Raw genomic sequence first — 21,273 nt, 5'->3', positions numbered from 1 at the left:
TAATCCCGATGTTTTATTTCTCACTGTGCCCCCAGCACGTGGCATGTTTCCTGGCACAGAGCAGACACTCAACAAATGCTTACTGAATGACGCGTGAATTAGCGATGCCCAAATACCGGTTCTCAGACTGGTGCCGTGTAGGCTATATGGAAAAAGTGTAGACAAACAGATACCAGGCACTGTTGCTGGGGATCCTGATCCAGTAGGTTTCTGATGGCAAAGAGGAATTTGGCTTTTCAGTACAGTCTGCAGGTAATTCTGGGCAGCAGGGTTGGCCTTCTGTGTCAGCTAGGAATGCTTTTGGCTGCAGGGAACAGAGAACAACCAGCAATGGCTTAAACAAGAGGGTTTTATTTTTATTTACAAGAATTCTGGAGGAGGATGGCTGCTGGCATTGGCTTGGTCAGGTGATGACAGGTCAATGTTTCTAAAATTCTCTTGGCCATTTTCTCATCGTAGCAAGATGGCTGCTGTGGCTCCAGGCATCCCATCATCAAGGTAGGAAGAAGGGAGGAGCAGGGAGTTGTTACCCAGTCTGTCTCTTTTATCAGAAAAACATAAGCTTTCCTAGGAGCCCCTGCAGACTTTGTCTTAAATTTCACTGGCCATACCTGGTCACATGGTCACCCCAAGCTGTAAAGGAGGCTGTAACAGTGAGACTCTGTATTTACAGCCTCTACAATGGGAGATGGCTGGAGAGAAGGAGTTGGGGCTGACCACTGGGGAGTGATCAAGGGTGTCTGCCATGGCTCCATGGACGACATGGTACTTGAGTTTCCTTCTACTTCTGGGGCTTTGTCTCCATGATTTGCCACCTCTGTGGAGCACCTATGGGGCCCCACAGAGTGAAATCCCAAGCATTCCCTTGGAGGGGCCTACTTCATCCTAGATACTCAGTCTTGCTTTTCCTTTCTGAACAACACACAGGGGACAGCTTCTTTGGGGAAGGGGTGGTCTTTATTTAGGGACTGTGCATTCTTAGCATTCTCTCACCTGGCAGACATTTAAAACAGTATTACCATCTTCTCACTAAGACTGTCACATTTGAGAGACTTTTAGAGCCGCCGCCCCCCACAGGAAAAGGATGATGTCTTTAGTCCCTCTCCAGCCACCCAGTTAGGCCTAAGACCAGGATGATCCCTTTCCTCCCACCCTTGGTCCAAGTATCAAAGGGCATCCCAGCGGTAGCTCTTTCTGGTAGCTCTGTGTCAGTCTTGGGGTGTGAAAGGAAATGCTTTTCTAGCACTGCCCTGCTACCTTGAATGATGGGTTTACAAAGCCAGAGGCAGGGACTTCAGGGGAAAAAGAAACAGGCCCGGTTTAGTCTCTAAATCTTTAAATATGGGATAGGAGTAAAAGGCTGAAACATTTGGTCTCGCGTTGGGAAGGGCGTTTTGAGGAAGAATGGGTGAATTCACTGAAGCTGGCCCAGGTGATGGAAACCAAATAGGGGTGGGTCCCAGGTGCAGAGGCTGGAAATGGGGACTCAACGGGACCGGTTTGGAAGGGTGGCTGTAGGGTCTTCAAACCGTTTTTTATATTTTCAGAAGCCTATTGGAAATCACGTTATAATTTGCTCTTCATAGGCTTCGGGAAAAGGTTTAAAAGAAAAGTTTTGTGGGAGTCTTTGGCTAGAATTGCATCAGTGTGGTAAGAAATGCAGATTGGCGATTACATACATTTCTGGTCACATAACACAATTTGCTAGGCAAGAGCCTTCCCAGGCCTGAGGTCCCTGGGGTGGGTGGAAAATAAGGAGCCCTTGGGGGCTGTGGTGGCAGGTGGGAATCTCCAGGGCAGAGGGCCGTGGGCGCTGTGGGGCAGAGATGGCCTCATTGACCACCCCTGGACGCTCCAGCCTTGCCGGGTACAGTGTGGGCCTCAGCCCAGCAGTCTAGGAGCTTCTTAGCAATGAGAATCTCAGCCCGCACCCCAAATCTACTGACCCAAAAGCCGGTCTTTTAGCAAGATCCCCAGTAATTTATAGGCACTGTGAAGTTTGAGAAGCACTGTTCTAGCCGTCCAGTAGCGGAAGGGCTGCAGCCCTGGCTAGGTGTGGTTACAGGGCCTGGAGAGGGTGGGGCTGTGGAGAGGAGAAGATAAAGGCATGGGGGTGGGAAAAGGCTGGCAGGGTCTGAGAAAGAAGCTGTCGCCGTTAGGCAGACCCGTCCTCCCCTCAGGCGGCTTGCAGAGCCGGCATCCCGGGATGCTCTGCTGAGCTGCCCCACACCGGGCTGCAGAGACCACCCCAGGCAGGGAAGTTCTTGGAGACCTGGGAGCTGGGCTGCCCAGAGAAGCAGGGCCCCATGGGGCCTGGGCAGAACGGACGGCCTGTCCAGCCAGAGATGCCCCTGTCCCTTCTCAACTCTGCCAGAAAAATCTTGGCAGAGCTCAGAAGCCCCCTCAGGGAGAGGTGCCTGGTGAAAGTTTTCCCAGCAGTGGCTTCTTCTTGGAGCAGGAGGGATGAGTACTCAGAACGAAAAGGCTGGGAGCTCAGGAGCCCCCATCTTCGGGGGGTTGGGGGGAGGGCGGCCCTCTGAGACAACGCATTTTACAGAAGCGAGTGTGACCATCACAGATGTGTCAAGACCAGGGGCCCAGGGCTGCCGGCTACAGCAGGGCTGCAGGAAGGTGTGGGGACCAGGGGCGGGCTGCAGGGGGCGCTGGAGCTCCAGCAGCTGGCTCTAAAGCGCTCTCTCTTCACGGGTCAGGGTGGTGATTCTCCGCAGGTTTTCCCTGACTTTAATAAATTCGGGGGCATGGTCCTCTTCCTTTTCTGGTGGTTTTTCCAGCTGAAGGAGAGAGAAACAGAGATGTGAAGTGGGTGGGCTAGGGGAATTCCCATTCTCAAAAGCCACTGGGTTTGGACCAAGGGTCCTCTCTGGGGAAACAGAATGGGGATCAGTTTTGCCCCCAGCCTGGTAGCTGGGGGGAACAGAGCATGAGACTGTTCTCCCCGTGAAGCCTGGTTCAGATTGCTAACCTCGTTTCTAAAATGGGAACTCCGCCGAGCTCACGGGGCAGTTGAGAGAAGGCAATCAGAATCAGCATGCAATACATTGGGCCCATGAGGAAACTGAGGTTCAGAGAGAGGAAGCCACTGGCCCAAAGTCACGCAGCAAAGGGAGTGGCAGAGTGAGGACTCAGGCCAGGGGTGGACTCCTGGTGCAGTCCCCATTTTGCTCAACCTCGTGGTCAGCCGTGGCCGCATGCGGAGCTCCTCCCTGGGCCAGGACAGTCTTGGAGGAGGCGTGGGCCGGGTCTGGGGGCCCCCACCCACCTGGCTCAGCCTCTGCTGCCGTTTCAGGAGCTCCTGCTCAAAGGGGCACTGCAAGCGCTTGGCCTCCAGTTCCTCCTTCTTCTTCTTGATGAGCTGGTTCCGCCGGCGGTGCTCCAGGACACGCTGCAGCTCCGGCTTGCTGTCCACGCCCAGGCCCCTGGGGTGGCGGGAGGAGGTGGTTGTTAGGAGACCCCCAACTTCTCCCCACCCAGGGCTACACCCTGCACAGACATCAACCTATACCATTACATCGTGCAATCCTCCTGCTAGCCCGGGGAGGTGAAACCATTACTGTCCCGTTATACAGGGAAGGCTCCTAGGATTTAAGACACGGGTCCAAGTCACCGCTATGAAGGGACCGAAGGAGGATTTGCACCTACGCCTGTCTAAGTTCAGAGGCCAGGTTTTATGATATTACTGGTTATTTTCTCAGGATGAGTTTCTAGAGGTAGAGCTGCTGGGTCAGGCGCTTTTAAAAGATTTTGGATACATATTCCCATCTTGTTCCTTAGAAAAGATTATCCACTTTATACTTCCGTCAACAGTATACAAGAGCATCTGTTTCTCCCTATTGTCACTATCCGATCTTTTTGTATTTGAGAATCTGGTAGGCAAAAAATATCTGGTTTTCCTTTGTTTCTTTGATTGCTAGTCACATGGACCAGCCTTGGAGATGTTTGCCAGCTACTTGCATTTCTTCTTTTGCGACCTAACCATACCTATCATTTTTTCCTTATGAATTTATAAGAGGTACATATGTATTCTTATCATTTATATTGCAAATATTTCCCCTGATTTGTCTTTAGGCTTTTGTTTAATTGTGGTGATTTTAAACGGGATGACTCTAAAAGGCAACCTGAGAAAATACTCATAATACACAGTCAGCGCTTTGTTTCCGCGGATCAGATCGGTGGTTGGCTGACTCCGGGGATACGGAGGGCTGGCTGTACTAGGCCCTTTTAAATACATAAGGGACTGGAGCATCTGTGGATTTGGGGTTCTGTGGGGGGTTCCGGAACCCACCCTCTGTGGATACAGAGAGACTGCTGTGACTAAGAGGAGGGGGTGGGCACAACACGGAGGAGGCAAAGTGAGATCTGAGGAAGGGATGTTGCGCACAACTGAAAACAAGAATGAAAATCACAGCCAGCGCCAATACCAAAAACGGCCAGTAGAGGGAGCTTCAAAGGCACTGCGGCCTTCGTCCTGGTGCTCTGGCCTCGGAGGGGCGGAAAGCTCAGCCTCCCTCTCCCCTTCCCCACAATCTCTCTCAATAATCCAGTCCCAACCCTGATGCCCCAAGCCTGCCTTGCTCATTGCATGCTCCTGGCCTCCTTGCTCCACTCATACCCCCTCCACGACTGTGACACCCCTGCTTGAGACCCTTCACAGGTCCACGTGTCTCTTCTGGCCTACCTTACAATCTTTGCTCCAGCCACTCTGAGCTACTCCTGTCTCCGGTCCGTTCGCACATGCTTCTCCATCTGCTGGGAACATACTTGCTTCTACCGGCCAGTGTCCCCCTCCTAAGCTGGCTGACTTGTGCCCACCCTTCGGGCCTTGACCTCATGGAGGAAGTGATGGTATCTTGGAACACTGCCTGGCAGCTCCTCTGGGGTCGCAGGCCCATTTATGGCCCCATCCAAGCACCCATCCTACCACCTGGTATGCATCTATCTCCTCTGTGAGGGCAGGAACTGGGTCCCATTCCTTCTTGTAGCCCCAAGTCTGGGCACGGTGCCTCGCACATGGTCAATGCACCTGGAGGGCAGCTACAGGTAGGTAGCTGGGTGGGAGAACAGGGCCTTTGGACCTTCATAGTGTCTGCTGGTGACCATGTGGGGCGCCCTTTGACCTCCTCAGCCTCTAGGAGCCCCAGGATGACTACCAGGCCTGCCTTTCATGAGGGGCACCTCCCCGCGCCTCAGCAGGCCTGAGGGGGTGCTTGCCAGACTAGGCAGCCGAACTCCACTCCCACCTCCTGTGATTCATGAGCAGCTCTCGGTGCAGCTCCTGGTGGCTCCGGGAGGCCTTCACGGGGTTCAGCAGCTTCTTGGGCTTGATGAGCTCCGGGTTCCACTCTCTGTATTCTTGCCGGGCCATCAGGCCTCCGATGTCCGCCCGCTCCCTCTGGATCTCCGAGTACATGGAGGCTGTAGAAGTGACAGGGGAGTTGGTCAGAGCTGGGCCCACAGTCTCACCCATTCTGGGCACAGCTGAAGGGCAAGGGTTTTGGTGTTAGATGGCTCTCAGCTCACTGTGCGGCCCTGGGCAAGCTACTTGCCTTGCCGAGCCTTGGTTTCCTCGTTTGTGAAATGAAGATAATTGAGCCTGTGCACAGGGTTGTAAGGACTGGAGATGATGGCTGTAAAGTGGGATATAGAAAAGTGCTACTCTTCTTGACCCCTAAAAGTGGGGTCACAAAGTGTATGGGTTGACGCATGCAAATGTTTTTGGCCTGACTTGGAAAAAAAACTTTTCCCTCCTATAAAAGGAATTCTGTTTCTCATTGAGCTTGTATCAGAAAAAGAAAAGATATTTAAAAAGAGCAATATGTACTTGTTAAGGATAATTTGGATAAATGCAGTGATCAAAAGAAAATATCACCCCTTATTGTCCAACTTCCCTATCTGTAGTTCCAAATTTCCTCATGGACATGTCCAGCTTTTCACTTTCTCCAGACCAAAGAGGAGGGTATGAAATCCCAGGACTGCCATGTCTACTTACAAAGGGGTGGGAGTGGGGATTTTTTTTTTTTTTTTGCGGTACGCGGGCCTCTCACTGTCGTGGCCTCTCCCATTGCGGAGCACAGGCTCCAGACGCGCAGGCTCAGCGGCCCTGGCTCACGGGCCCAGCATGTGGGATTTTCCTGGACCGGGGCACGAACCCGTGTCCCCTGCATCGGCAGGTGGACTCTCAACCACTGAGCCACCCGGGAAGCCCGAGGGTGGGGATTTTTAGGAAAAAGTCTCAAGAGGGTGACACAGACTGGCCATTAGCTGCATGTAGTATTTAGAGTGAAAATTTAGGCCTTGGCTCTGCTCCCTTCATGAGTCCCGCTTTTCTGAGGTTGAGCCTCTACTATACGCTAGGTGTTGGCAGTGTCTGGTCTGTTATATAGTAGGCACTCAATAAATATTTGTTGGCAATTTAAAATAAAAGCTTTGAGGTTGTACAGATGAGAAAACTGATGCTCAGGGAGGTTGGTCTTGGGGAACCAGTGCTTTAAGGCATGTGGTTTCCATGATGCAACTGAGGGTCTGTGTTCCCACTGCATACGTCAGGCTCTAGTCCCCCTCTTAAAAACCACCAACCACCATGTTGCCTGTGGACAGACCCTCACTTCTTCCCTCCCACTGGGAAGAGGATGAAAGCCATTTTCTGCTTGATGAACAGGAGTTCTCCAAGTAAACTAGACAGGGATGGTGGTCTGTGCAAGAACCTGGAAGTGGGTAATAGGTCATTGGGGTTGGAAAACACAGGAGGAGGGGGTTTGATGGGGTGCAGATTGCAAGGTGACATGTTAGGGAATGTGGGCATCAAAGGGGAGATGATGCTTTGCAAATGGTAGCACTCCAGACACATGTTTGGCATTTCTCTTATTACCTACTGCCGGGTGCTGTGAGGAGGATTGAGACCCCATTTGTAAAGATGCTGTGTAAACTGAGAAAAGTGTTAATCTTGCTACATCCAAAATATAATAATTAAGTGTCAGAGCCTAGAGACATGGTTGCTAATTTTCTTTCTTGAATTGCCATTCTCAAAACTTCTAAAATGAGAATTCTAATTAATTTTCTTTTTTCAGAAGGCTATTTGTTTTTCAGGTTATATCTTTCTGAATTTTTTGGTCCTTAAAAAATGATTGTGGTAGGGTTTAGTAGTTAGTTAAAAACAAACAGTTGGCTATGTCAACTCCCTCCTCCTTTAAAAATGTGGATATTTTCTTAGTCTGAGATTAAGTTGTTTGGGAGCCAGTGTGTTAGAATATCTTGATTCAGATTGGAGTTTGGGGAATTTTTCCCCCTTCCACTGCCTTTTCCCATTACCAAGTCTCACCAGTCCTTTATCTGAGTAATTCTTAGCTACACTCTTTTCTTCCTATGTGCTCAGCTCTCATCTTTCCCAGCCCATTATCACACCACACTAATTGCTTCAGCTCCTTGGCTAGTCGTCCTGCCCTTAATTCCTGTGTGCCCCAAACCTTCCAAAGCTTCATAATTTTTATCAGTCACACCATCTTTAAAACAACTAACTGTATGTTGCCAAAGCAATGAGTTAGGAAACAGAAATAAATTATATAACTTTAGGAAAGGAGAGGGCAGAATTAATATTTGCATAAGATATCACTATATGCACCCAGAATTCCCAAATGGATTAACAGAAAAGCTTTTGGAACTAATGAGAAAATTCAAGTGTGGCCAGATACAAAACAGGTCCACAAAACCAAGAGCTCCTGCATAACAGGAATGGCCATTGAGAAAGTACACAATCATACAATTATTCATTCATCCTACCATATGTTAGAGTTTCTATAATCTGCCAGGTATGGTGGTAGACAGAGATGAACTAAACAGGCAAGGCTCCCACTCCCACAGAGCTGACATTCTGCTAGGGAGGCAGACAGCAAACATGTACACAAACCAACAAAAATAAATGATTGCAAATCGCGAGGAGCCTGCTCAGGGAATTGGGGGGGGTGGCGGGCGGCGCTAGGATAGAGACTAACAGGAGGACCCTCCTTCAGCCAGGTGCAGCAAGAGGGCCTCTCTGGGAGGTGACCTTTAAGATGTGACGGTTGAGAAGGAAGAGGGAGCCTGTGTGGGGCAGAGGGAACAGCATGGGTGACTCACGTACCTTGAACAAGCTAAGTCTGTTCAGAAAACAAAAAGGCATAGTGTGTCTGCAGTGGCGTGAGGGAGTGACCCAGAGCATGGAGTGAGGGTGGACGGGTGGTTTCAAGTTGGGGAAAGATCGCCTCTGATTTGATTTTAAGAAGGTCATTCTCACTGCTGTGTAGGGGAAAAACTGTGAGCAGGTTTTGGGAATTTTTGATATGACTTTGGCTTCTTTTACTTCCAATGGGCAGCCTCTGTCTTTCCCATTAAATTCGAGGAAAAACATCTGACTGGCCAGGCTGCGGACCTTCATTTCAAAGGTCATCCGCGAGCCAATAAGTTGGCCGCCCCGGGGCCAGTCCTCAGCCCAGCAGGGACCACACAGGATCGTGCTTACAAGGGGGTCCTGCGTTTTCATTTTGCACTGGGCCCTGCAAATTATGTAGCCAGTCCTGCACCCCAGGTCCAATCAATTTGCAGCTCTGGTTCAAGGATCTGCTCTAGGCATATTTAAAAAAAAAAAAAAAATCAGTGGTGAGGTGTGGGAGATGATGTTTTGCTGAGACCAGGGTGGTGTGGTCACTGAGGCAGGAATCCTGAAGGATGTGGCTGGTTCTTCAGCTCAGAGCTGCAACTTGGGAAAACTGCTGCTGTTGCCAGTTAGGGTTCTAAACTCCAGCAAAACATGTGTGAGATCCATGGACGTGTGTGTGTGGCCCCCAGGGTTTAGACAGCTGCTGAGCCAACCTTCCTGCCTTTAATTTAATTAAAAGAGGCCTCCATGTAGAAGAGCCTCGCATAGGTGTTGGAATAAAAGAGGCTGCTCGACAAAGCACAGGAGCTAGGCCAGGAAAGTCGGGCTGTCTTGGGGATCAGCTGGGCCCTCTGAGCAGAGGAGGGGTCCATTCTCAGGGCTGCTCTGGCCAGGTCTCTCAGGCTGCTGGGGTGTCCTCAGAGATCCGAGACTTTTGGGGAGGTGGCCGTGATGGGGCAAAGATGTGAGGTAAGGTGAGCGTAAGGTCATCTCTGAAAAGAAAAAGGTGAACGCCCCAAGGAAGAGCTGGCAGGGAAGAAGACCAGTTGAGGAGAAAGTTGAGTAGCTAATGAATGTCCTTCACTGGTTGTCAAAGAAAGGCAGAATAATGTTGGAGCCATTAGAACCTGGCTCAGCCCGTTCCTAGCCATGGGCAAGTGTACCTATCCTCTGCAGCAGGAGTCCAAAAACTATAGTCTTTGGGTCAAATCCAACCCCTTTGGAACAAAGCCATACCCACTCATTGTGTGCGGCTGCTTCCTCTAGAACAGCAGCGTTGAGGAGGTGTGATAGCTGCTCTTGATCAGCACGCTTCTTCATGAGGTTGTTACAGAACAAAGGAGGTGATACTTGCATGGTGCTTGGCAAGTTAGTGCCTAGCACTGAGTCGAGGACTCAATAAGTGCCGGCTACTAGAGCTGCCCCATACAGTGAGGCAGGCTGTGCACTGAACAACTCCAGGACCTCACTCCTATAGATGAAACTATGAGTGGGGCCACCTCGTTAGCCGTTATTAATAAGCACGATTAAAATATCCAACTTCTAGTCTTGGATTGAGCATTCGCCTTAAAAACTGTACTAGTTAAATCAGTGGATTTTAACCCTGGCTGCATACTGACATCGTCAGAGGGAGTTTAAAAAATACCAATGTCTGAGTCCTACCCTGGGATTCTGATTTAATTGGCCTGGGAGACAGCTTGGCCTTTGGGATTTTAAAAAACTCCCCAAGGGGGTGGAGATAAGATGGCAGAGTAGAAGGACATGAGCTCACCTCCTCTCATGGAAACACCAAAGTCACAACTAACTGCTGAACAACCGTCAACAAAAGAATGCTGGGTGACTGTACCAGCATCCTGGGTGGCGACCGAGACCCAGATATTTGGAGCTGCCGGATGTCACATCACATCATGGGAGAGGACTTTCCAAGATGGCAGAGGAGGCCATGGAGTTCATCTCTCCCCACAGACACATCAAGAATACACGTACAGGGCTTCCCTGGTGGCGCAGTAGTTGGGACTCCGCCTGCCGATGCAGGGGACGCGGGTTCGTGCCCCGGTCTGGGAGGATCCCACATATGCCACGGAGCAGCTGGGCCCGTGAGCGACGGCCGCTGAGCCTGCGCGTCCGGAGCCTGTGCTCCGCAACGGGAGAGGCCCGCGTACCACAAAGAAAAAGAATACATCTACGAATGGAACAAGTCTCACAGAGCACCTGATGAACACTAGCAGAGGATCCCCAGACACCTAAAAGGATAAGAAAGATCCCCACATAACCGGGTAGGACAAACAAAAGAAGAAGGGAAAAGGAAGAGGAGAGGAAGCAGGATGGGACCTGTGCCCCTGGTGGGGAGCTGAAGGTGAGGAGAGGTTGCTGCATCTGGGGAAGGCCCCTCACCGGCAGGGAGATCAGCTGGGACAGAAGGGGAGCCTCAGGGGCGTGGAGGAGAGCCCAGCAACCAGTCTGTGGCTGTCAGGACAGGGAGAGACCTACACAGATGGTCTGTGCCACAGCCCTGCATGCCCCAGCCTGAGATGGGTGTCCACCGGTGCTCACGGGGGCTGGAACGTGGGGTTTGGAGAGCAGACCTGGGGAGGGGACTGCTGTTGGCCGTGAGAAGACAGCCTGAGGGGATAGGACTGAGGAGCTCCTGCCCTGGGCAGCCTGCTCTCCCTGAGCGCTGCCTCGGCTCCTTCCTGCCCGATGGGCTTGTGTGCTCTGGCGCGGTCTAGAGCAGACTCTGGTGGGGGGGACACACACAGAGGCGGCGCTGCAACCACAGCTGAGCACTGTGTGACTAAGGAGCCAGGGGCCCTGTGACTAAGGAAGAAGAGCTGAAATCTCTCCTCGTGGCTGTGTGAACCATGCAGATACACGTTCACTGAGGGCTTCCTAAATTCAGCACCTGCGAAACATCAGAAAGGACAGCAAGGGCTCCTGCAGCTGGGATGGGTCTGGCTTTAGCAGCTGTGGGCTCTGTGGGCACGTACACTTGGGGGCTGGGCCAGGCCAGAGTCTGAGCTGCCTCCACAGCTCCCACCACGGGTCCAGGTGCACGACTACTGCAGTCCTGGGACCTGACCTCAGTGGACCTGCACCAGTGGCCTGGTGAAAACAACGTCTAAGAGTCAACAAGGCCAATTGCTGGCATACCCGCAGTTAAGGTGGGACTGAGAACAGTGCCAGCAAGTGTACTTTGTGAGCCTGTACAACAGGCGAAAGGGGACACGCAACAGAGCACGTTCACAGGTGAACAGCTCCAGAGGAGGACTACACAGTGGCTTCTCTACCATTGGGAGTTCTCCAGTCCCATTCACCTCACACTGCAGATCAGAGACACAGCTAAGAAACAGATTTACGGGCCTCTACTCCAACAACTGGGGAGCAGACTCTGCCCCTGACAGGGCAGTGACAACCACAGAGCAAAGGGGAGGCCTCACACAATAGCCAGGGCAGGCTCTGGTCACCAGAACACCAGTCAAACCCCCTATCAAGGGGATAACGGCACAAGCCTCAGGACCAACCTCACCCACCAGGGGGCAGACACCAGAAGCAAGAGGAACTATGATCCTGCAGCCTGCAGAAAGGAGACCGCAAATGCAGTAAGTTAGACAAAATGAGACGATAAAGAAATATGTTGCAGATGAAGATGCAAGATAAAAACCTATAAGAACTAAATGAAGAGGAGATAGGCAATCTACCTGAAAAAGAATTCAGAGTAATGACAGTAAAGATGATCCAAGATCTTGGAAAAAGAATGGAGGCACAGATCAAGAAGATACAAGAAATGTTTAAAAAAGACCTAGAACTAAAGAACGATCAGTGATGACAACACAGTAAGTGAAATGAAAAATACACTAGAAGGAATCAATAGCAGAATAACTGAGGCAGAAGACCAGATAAGTGAGCTGGAAGACACAATGGAGGAAATCACTGCCACAGAACAGAATAAAGAATGAAAAGAAATGAGGAAAGTCTCAGAGGCCTCTGGGACAACATTAAATGCAACAACATTCAAATTATAGGGGTCCAAGAAGAAGAAAAAGAGAAAGGGCCAGAGGAAATATCTGAAGAGATTATAGTCGAAAACTTCCCTAACATGGGAAAGGAAATACCCAAGTCCAGGAAGTGCATAGAGTTCCACACAGGATAAACCCAAGGAGGAACATGCCGAGACACATATTAATCAATCAAAGTAACAAAAATTAAATACAAAGAAAAAATATTGGGAAAAGCAACAAATGCCACACAAAGGAATTCCCATAACATTATCAGTTGATACTAATAAACTCTACAGCCCAGAGGGAGTGGCAGGATGTATTTAAAGTGATGAAAGGGAAGAGCCCACAGCCAAGAAAACTCTACCCAGCAAGGCTCTCATTCAGATTTGACGGAGAAATCAAAAGCTTTACAGACAAGTTAAGAGAATTCAGCACCACCAAACCAGCATTACAACAAATGCTAAAGGAACTTCTCTGGGGGTAGGGGAGAGAGGCCACAGCTAGAAAAAGAAAATCACAAATGGGAAAGCTCAATGGTAAAGGCAAAAATACAGTAAAAGCAGGAAATCATCTATATACAAGTATGATATCAAAACCAGTAACTGTGAGAAGAGAGTACAAATGCAGGAAATGGGAATTACATTTGAAATTAAGAGACCAGCAACTTAAAACAACCTTGTGTGTATGTATGTGTATATATAGACTGCTTTATCAAAACCTCATGGGAAATGCAAACCAAAAAACTATAATAGATACACACACACACAAAAAAGCAACCCAAACACAACACTCAAGATGGTCATCAAACCACAAGAGAACAAAAGAAGGGAAGAAAAAAAGACCTACAAAAACAAACCCAAAACAATTAAGAAAATGGTAATAAGAACATACATATTAATAATTACCTTAAATGTAAATGGATTAAATGCTCCAACCAAAAGACACGGACTGGCTGAATGGATACAAAAACAAGACCCGTATATATGCTGTCTACAAGAGACCCACTTCAGATCTAGGGACACATACAGACTGAAAATGAGGGGATGGAAAAAGACATTCCATGCAAATGGACATCAAAAGAAAGCTGGAGTAGCAGTACTCATATCAGACAAAATAGACTTTAAAATAAAGAGTGTTACAAGAGACAAGGAAGGACACTACATAATGATCAAGGGATCACTCCAAAAAGAAGATATAACAATTGTAAATGTATATGCACCCAATTTATGAGCACCTCAATATATAAGGCAAATGCTAACAGCCATAAATGGGGAAATCAACAGTAATACAATAATAGCAGGGGGCTTTAATACCCCACTTAAACAAATGGATGTATCATCCAGACAGAAAATTAATAAGGACACACAGGCCTTAAATGACACATTAGATCAGCTAGACTTAATTGACATATATAGGGCTTTCCATCCGAAAGCAGTAGAATACACTTTCTTCTCAAGTGCACACGGAACATTCTCCAGGATAGATCACATCTTGGATCACAAATCAATCCTTGGTATTTTAAGAAAATGAAATTATATCAAGCAGGTTTTCCAACTGCAATGCTATGAAATTAGAAATCATTCTAATAAATTAGAAATCTAATTATTGTATTAGAAATCAATTACAGGGAAAAAACTGTAAAAAACATAAACACATGGAGGCTAAACAATATGTTACTAAATAATCAATTGATCACTGAAGAAATTAAAGAGGAAATAAAAAAATACCTAGAGACAAATGACAATGAAAACATGACGATCCAAAACCTATGGGATACAGCAAAAGCAGTTCTAAAAGGGATGTTTATAGCAATACAGTCCTACCTCAAGAAACAGGAAAAATCTCAAATAAACAACCTAACCTTACACCTAAAGCAACTAAAGAAAGAAGAACAAACAAAACCCAAAGTTAGTAGAAGGAAAGAAATCATAAACATCAGAGCAGAAATAAATGAAATAGAGATAAAGAAAACAATAGAAAAGATCAATGAAACCAAAAGCTGGTTCTTTGAGAAGATAAACAAAACTTACAAACCTTTAGCCAGACTCATCAAGAAAAAAAGGGAGAGGACTCAAATCAATAAAATTAGAAATCAATAAGGAGAAGTTACAACTGACACCACAGAAATACAAAGGATCATAAGGGACTACTACAAGCAACTATATACCAACAAAATGGACAACTTAGAAGAAATGGACAAATTCTTAGAAAGGTACAACCTTCCAAGATTGAACCAGGAAGAAATAGAAAATATGAACAGACCAATCACAAGTACTGAAATTGAAGCTGTGATTAAAAATCTTCCAACAAACAAAAGTCTAGGACCAGATGGCTTCACAGGCGAACTCTATCAAACATTTAGAGAAGAGCTAACACCTATCCTTCTGAAACTCTTCCAGAAAGCTGCAGAGGAAGGAACACTCCCAAGCTCATTCTACAAGGCCACCATCACCCTGATGCCAAAACCAAAGATATCCCAAAAAAAGAAAATTACAGGCCAATATCACTGATGAACATAGACATAAAAATCCTCAACAAAATACTAGCAAACTGAATCCAATAACACATTAAAAGGATCATACACCTTGATCAAGTCGGTTTTATCCCAGGGATGCAAGGGTTCTTCAGTATCTGAAAATAATCAGTGTGATACACCAACATTAACAAACTGAAGAATAAAAAACATATGATCATCTCAATAGATGCAGAAAAAGCTTTTGACAAAATTCAACACCCATTTATGATAAAAACCTCTCTAGAAAGTGGGCACAGAGGGAACCTCCCTCAACGTAACAAAGGCCATATATGACAAACCCACAGCAAGCATCATTCTCAATGGTGAAAAACTGAAAGCATTTCCTCTAAGATCAGGAACAAGACAAGGATGTCCACTCTCACCACTTTTAGTTAACATAGTTTTGGAAGTCCTAGCTGTGGCAATCAGAAAAGAAAAAGAAATAAAAGAAATCCAAATTGGAAAAGAAGTAAAAGTGTTACTGTTTGCAAGGTGACATGAGACTCTACACAGAAAGTCCTAAAGATGCTACCAGAAAACTACTAGAAGTCATCAATAAATTCAGTAAAGTTTCAGGATACAAAATTAATGCACAGGGCTTCCCTGGTGGCGCAGTGGTTGGGAGTGTGCCTGCCGATGTGGGGGGCACGGGTTTGTGCCCAGTCCGGGAGGATCCCACGTGCCGTGGGGCGCCTGGGCCCATGAGCCATGGCCGCTGGGCCTGCGCGTCCGGAGCCTGTGCTCTGCGACGGGAGGGGCCACGGCGGTGGGAGGCCGGTGTACCGCAAAAAAAAAAAAAAAAAAAATTAATGCACAGAAATCTCTTGCGTCTGTACACTAACAACGAAAGATCAGAAAGAGAAATTAACATTCCCACCCATGGCAATTTACAAATTCAGTGCAATCCCTATCAAATTACTAATAGCATTTTTCACCAAACTGGGACAAAAAATTCTAAAATTTATATCGAAACACAAAAGACCCCAAACAGCCTAAGAAATCCTGAGAAAGAAAAGTTGAGCTGGAGGAATCAGACTCCATGATCAGACTGTACTACAAGCCTACAATAATTAAAACAGCATGGTACTGGCACAAAAACAAATAGAGATCAATGGAACATGATAGAAAGCCCAGAAATAAACCCACATACATATGGTCAACTAATCTACAACAAAGGAGGCAAGAATTTACAATGGCAAAAAGACATTAATAAATAGTGCTGGGAAAACTGGACAGCTACCTGTAAAAGCATGAAATTAGAATACTCCCTAATACCATACACAAAAATAAACTCAAAATGCATTAAAGACCTAAAGGTAAGACTAGATACTATAACTCTTACAGGAAAACATAGGCAGAACACTCTTTGACATAAATCATAGCAATATCTTTTTCAATCCGTCTTTTAGAGTAATGACAACAAAAACAAACAAATGGGACCTAATTAAAGTTAAAAGCTTTTGCACAACAAAGCAAACCATAAACAAAACGAAAAGACAACCCACAGAATGGGAGAAAACATTTGCAAACGATGCAACTGATAAGGGATTAATCTCCAGAATTTACAAACAGCCCATGCAGCTCAATATCAGAAAAACAAACAAGCCAATCCAAAGATGGGCAGAAGACATAAATAGACATTTCTCCAAAGAAAACATACAGATTGCCAAGAGGCACATGGCTCTTCTGATGACCCTGGAGGTCCTACAGCTCCTCCCCAGAGGCTCCACACATGTCAGCCCAGTGCCAGACAAGGCTCAGCTAGGATCACTAATTTCTCCCAGGGTGAGTTCATCAGGCCACTGGGGCTGATGAACTATGTGGCTAATGCTAGGGTGGCAACTTTGAAACCAAACACTGGCGCCCTGCTGGCCACAGGAGAGCAATAAGGAGAGACAGAAGGGAAGTAGTGCTGATGGAGACCCAGGTCCCAGTTCATCCTGAGGATGGCTATGGGACCCTAAGCTAAGGCTTAGTGTCCCCTTCATCTGCCTTTCCCCTGCCCTGGTGGTTCTGGTTTTGTCTTTGATGGCATCAGTTATAACAAATGACACATGAGGCAGTAAAGCAGAGTGGTTTAGGCAGATGTTTTGGAGGCGTCAGACTGTGTTTGAATCATCATGGTACCCCCTTCCTAGCTATGTGACGTTGGGCAAATAGCTTAACCTCTCTGAGCCCCTTTACAGTGGGAATAATGGTAGAATCTATTCACGGGGCTGTTTGGAGGGTGAAATGATATAATGTGCAAGATATGGTTAGCCCAGTGCCTGGCAGTGATACTCCTCCTGTCCTGAGGGGACCTGTGTTGAGCACTTGACATTTGATGAAGGCTCACTCACCTGCATCTGGATCTCACAATCACCCCAGGAGGCAGCCAGTGGTACTGTTTTATTATTCCCATTTTCCAAATGAGAAAACTGAGGCTCAGAGAGGCCAAGATACTTGTCCAAAGATACACAAAATAAATGGCAAAGCCAGAACCTTTAGACCCCAGATTCAGTGCTCTTTCTACCACTCCACTGTCTTCTAGGTGCAATGCGTCTTTCAGTCGACAAAGCAGGTTTACATCCCTTTTCTCTCTGCACACTTGAGAAACCCCAATAAAGAGGCAGTGTGAGCCCATTATATAGATGAGAAAATGGAGGGCGGTAACTGGAGTACTCCTCGCCCTCTCACTGGGGAGCCCCAGCCGGGCACCAGCTGCTTTGGGTTTAAGCCAGAACCCACAGGCCTGTCTGCCCATGGCTGGTTTTTGTTAGGAGGGGGCCCAGCTGATGGTGTTTCCTCCCGAGGGTGTTGGTCAAAGTCTTCATTCCTCTGCCCTCCCTCCCCCTGCCCTTGTTCCTTATTACTGTTCAAGCTGCTGCGTTTAGAACACAACCAGGGATCTTCTTGGTTCAACATTTCATGGGGTGGAGGGGCAGAGGAGAAGAGATCCTTTTAAAATAACTACTGACCAAAGAAAAGAGGCATTCAGTAAAAGTGACAAGCGTGGCCACAGGATTTCCTAACCCTTCTTGCTTTTTTCCTCCCAGTGGGGAAAGTACCCATTTGTATTTCACTGGCCAGCAACCAAAGAACAGGGTATCTGGGAACCTCCTCCACATCTCCAGCTGCCTGTGGCCAATGCCTACAGGCCCCTGTCAGAGCTGCTTGTTCACTGGGATGCAACCTCCCCACACCATGAGAAACTGACTCGAGACAAACTTCCTGAACCTGTTGGCTTGGGTCCACTGTGACCCCCTAGTTTGTGAGAAGGTCTGGGTGGGCATTCAGGGTTTCAAGTCAATTCCATAGCAGAGTCCCAGGCTGGACATGGAAGGTCGCTAGCGAGGCTGGTGGGGAGCATCGTGCAGCTAGCCAGGGAACAGTGTCAGCAGATCAGATATTCGTGCTGGCCCACCGGTGGCATGATGCCAGCCACTCCACTTGGCAAATGCCTCCGGGGGAGATCCCGGCAGGACTTAGCACCAACAGAGCTAAGAGCCACTCAGGATCCAGGCTGACCAGAGACACAGGTACTGGGGCTGGCTCACAACTGGGAAACCACTGGGTTTGGTAGCAGTTCAAAAAAGTGACACACCCAATCCTATAACCTCTGATTTTTGGCCCAATACCAGCCTCGCCTCATACTGCAAAGTGCTGAAGCCAAATCCACCAGGAAGGCAAGCAGGTAACACGTTGCCGTGCACTCACCACGTGCCATGTACTGTGCTCAGCATTGCAGCCGTATTTCATGAAACCCTTACAATAGACTGAGGAGACGGGTACTCTTGAGACCCCTTTTTACAGATGAAGAAGCTGAGGCTCCAAGGGGTCATGTAATTTTCCCAGATCCCACAGCCAGCAAAGAAAGGCTCTAGAGTCTGAGCCAAGCTGCTTGACCAGTTTTCTCTCCACTGTGCCACCCGCAACACTCTGGCATTTTATCTATCAGTTCTTAAGAGAATTACAACTGCTATACTGTATGAAAATAGACTTAGGTGAGGTCACATCATGCATGAATTCAGAGTCATCTGAGCATTTAGAAGAAAGAGATCAACCAGAATGGTGGGCTGAATCTGGGCACTCCCTGCACTTCATCTCCTCTCCTTTTCCCAAACCCAGGGTGCCAGGGGGCACCACCAAGTCATTTTACAGAGAGAGGACATAGCACAGGTACCTGGGCTCAAAGAGCTCTGCTCCCCTGACAGCCCACCTGGTGCTCCGAGGCTGCCCTCCATCCCCCACACCTCCTCCCTGCACTGCACCCAGCTCAGCAGCAGGTGAAAAAGAAAAGAAACCGTCTTACTTCTCAGCTGTGCCTGTGCCATTGGGAAGGGAACTCGGGCGCAGTGTTGCTGGGTCCTCACTCCACCAGAGTTCCAGACTAGCAAGGAGGGCCGCCTCCAAGGGCGGTTCCTAAAGCCCTGGGGATGAAACGTGCCACCAAGTGAGGCAGCTCCACATTCCTGTTTATTCTGGTATCAATAAAAAGGAACTGTTACTATAGTAACGGGTATTGCACTTGGTACTTGGCCACTTCCCTGATGTGGAACACCGTGTCCAGGCCACATGCCGGGGAGGCACAAATAAATACTGATTTTGTCAGACTGTTGAGGAATAAGAACGCGCCAAGCTTTGTTCTGAGCGACCTAGCTCATGTAGAGGCATTTCCCTTGTTTCTAATGGGAGAGTCAGCAAGAATGCATTCTGGTATTTCCCTGATGGAGAGGGAGCCAAGCTTCCTGCCGCAGTGTTCAACTCTTCAGGAGAAAATGGCTGTCAGTGCAAAAGGAGGGGAAGGTATGCTGGGTCAGGTCCAGGTAATCCACTTATGGGCCAGAAACTCCATCCATGTTATTTACACGTTACCCTGAACTTCATCTGAACATCAGACAGGAGCCAACAGGACGTTGCACAGGAGAGAGCGGGGCAGTAGAAGCTGACCGGCTCTGGGCCAGGCTGGTCCTCGTGTAATTCCCTGCTCGGCTTGGGCACCAGCCCCTTTGGCAGCCAGTTAACACCCCTGAGCCTTGGTTTCTGTGTTTGTCAAATGTGGAGAACAGGGTGATTGAGAGGAAACACAGATGATATGACATTTGTGAAAGCATGTAGTCAATGCTCAGCAAGTAGGACTCTTCCTACAGAGAGAGCTGGACTCAGTGTGATCAGAGGGCAGGGCCCCAGCATGCAGCACTGTGCTTGGCAGAATCTGTGTTCCATAGATCTTGGTTCAATAAGTCAATGTGTGAGTCTGAAAATAAAGAACGTGTGTAGATGCTGAAGGCCAACATGGGTACTTACAGATAACAAAGGCATTCTCCTAATTTCAGAATCAGTGTTCACCTGAAAACGTGGAAGTGTTTTCTGGCTTTTGCTGTCATTCTTAATCCTCTAGCAAGGAAGCTGGCATCTACCAGTTAAACTTGGCCCTCTTCCCACCTTTACTGCCTCGTGAAGAGTCTTGGTTGGCTGGGAAGTGATTAGGCCCAGGACATACATCAAGTATGAATGCAGGCATTAAAAATGCAATTTTGCTTCTATAAATATATTAGCAAACTGAATTCAACAACACATAAAAAGGACCATACGCCATTATCAAGCTGGATTCATTCCAGGGTCACAAGGATGGTTCAACATACACAAATCAATCAATGTGGTACACCATATCAACGAAAGACAAAAACCATATGATCATTTCAATAGATGCAGAAAAAGCATTTGATAAAATTGAACATCCATTCATGGTAAAAACTCTCGCCGAAGTGGGTATAGAGGGAACATATCTCAATAATAAAAGCCATTTATGACAAACCCACAGCCGATATAATACTCAACAGTGAAAAGCTGAAAGCTTTCCCATTAAATTCTGGAACAAGAGAAGGATGCCCACTCTCACCACTTCTATTCAACACAGTATTGGAAGTTCTAGCCATGACACTCTGATGATAAAAAGAAATAAAAGGTATTCAAGTCAGAAGGGAAGAGATAAAATTGTCGTTATATGCAGATGACTTGATACTCTATATAGAAAACCCTAAATACTCCACACAAAAACTATTAGAACTGATAAATGAATTCATCAAGGTAACAGGATACAAGATTAACATACAGAAACCTGTTGAATTTCTTTACACTAACAATGAAATATCAGAAAGGGAAAGATTAAAAAAATCTAATTTAAAATCGCATAAAATAAAAAGAGACCTGGGAACAAACCTAACCAAGGAGGTGAAAGACTTATAGGCTTAGAACTATAAAACATTAATAAAGGGAATCAAGATGATTCAAAGAAATGGAAATATGTCCCATGCTCTTGGATTAGTAGAATTAATATTCTTAAAATGTCCATACTACCCAAAGCGAGCTACAGATTTTTTTTTTCTATTTTTTAGCCTCACTGCATATGAGGGATCTTAGTTCCCTGACCAGGGATTGACCCCATGCCCCCTGCAGTGGAAGTGCAGAGTCTTAACCACTGGACCACCAGGGAAGTCCAGCAGTCTACAGATTTGATGTGATCCATATCAAATTACCCATGACATTTTTCACAGAACAAGAACAAATAATCCTAAAATGTATATGAAACAGCAAAAGACCCAGAATTGCCAAAACACTCCTGAGGAAAA

At 47.4% G+C, this 21,273-nt stretch overlaps 1 protein-coding gene across 3 annotated transcripts in view; it reads right to left on the bottom strand.

Annotated features, from left to right (window-relative positions):
- Positions 1–331: 331 nt before the first annotated feature.
- Positions 332–21,273, bottom strand: part of FAM107A (family with sequence similarity 107 member A) — a 38,291-nt gene continuing 17,349 nt past the window's right edge. For 2 of the 3 annotated variants that reach the window (XM_060161446.1, XM_060161447.1), the window contains exons 2-4: positions 5,259–5,433; positions 3,281–3,437; positions 332–2,792 (exon numbers count right to left, since the gene is read on the bottom strand). In XM_060161446.1, the coding sequence (XP_060017429.1) occupies positions 2,685–2,792; positions 3,281–3,437; positions 5,259–5,428 (435 nt within the window). In that variant the 5' untranslated portion in view covers positions 5,429–5,433 and the 3' untranslated portion in view covers positions 332–2,684. Of the gene's footprint in view, positions 2,793–3,280; positions 3,438–5,258; positions 5,434–18,953; positions 19,079–21,273 lie in introns of those variants that run through there. The other variant, XM_060161448.1, reaches the window with a different exon arrangement.

Source organism: Lagenorhynchus albirostris, chromosome 10, assembly GCF_949774975.1.
Source record: "Lagenorhynchus albirostris chromosome 10, mLagAlb1.1, whole genome shotgun sequence".
NCBI classification, from domain to species: Eukaryota; Metazoa; Chordata; class Mammalia; order Artiodactyla; family Delphinidae; genus Lagenorhynchus; species Lagenorhynchus albirostris.
Note: the sequence above shows the minus strand (reverse complement) of the source record. Positions and strands in the feature narration are given on the sequence as shown.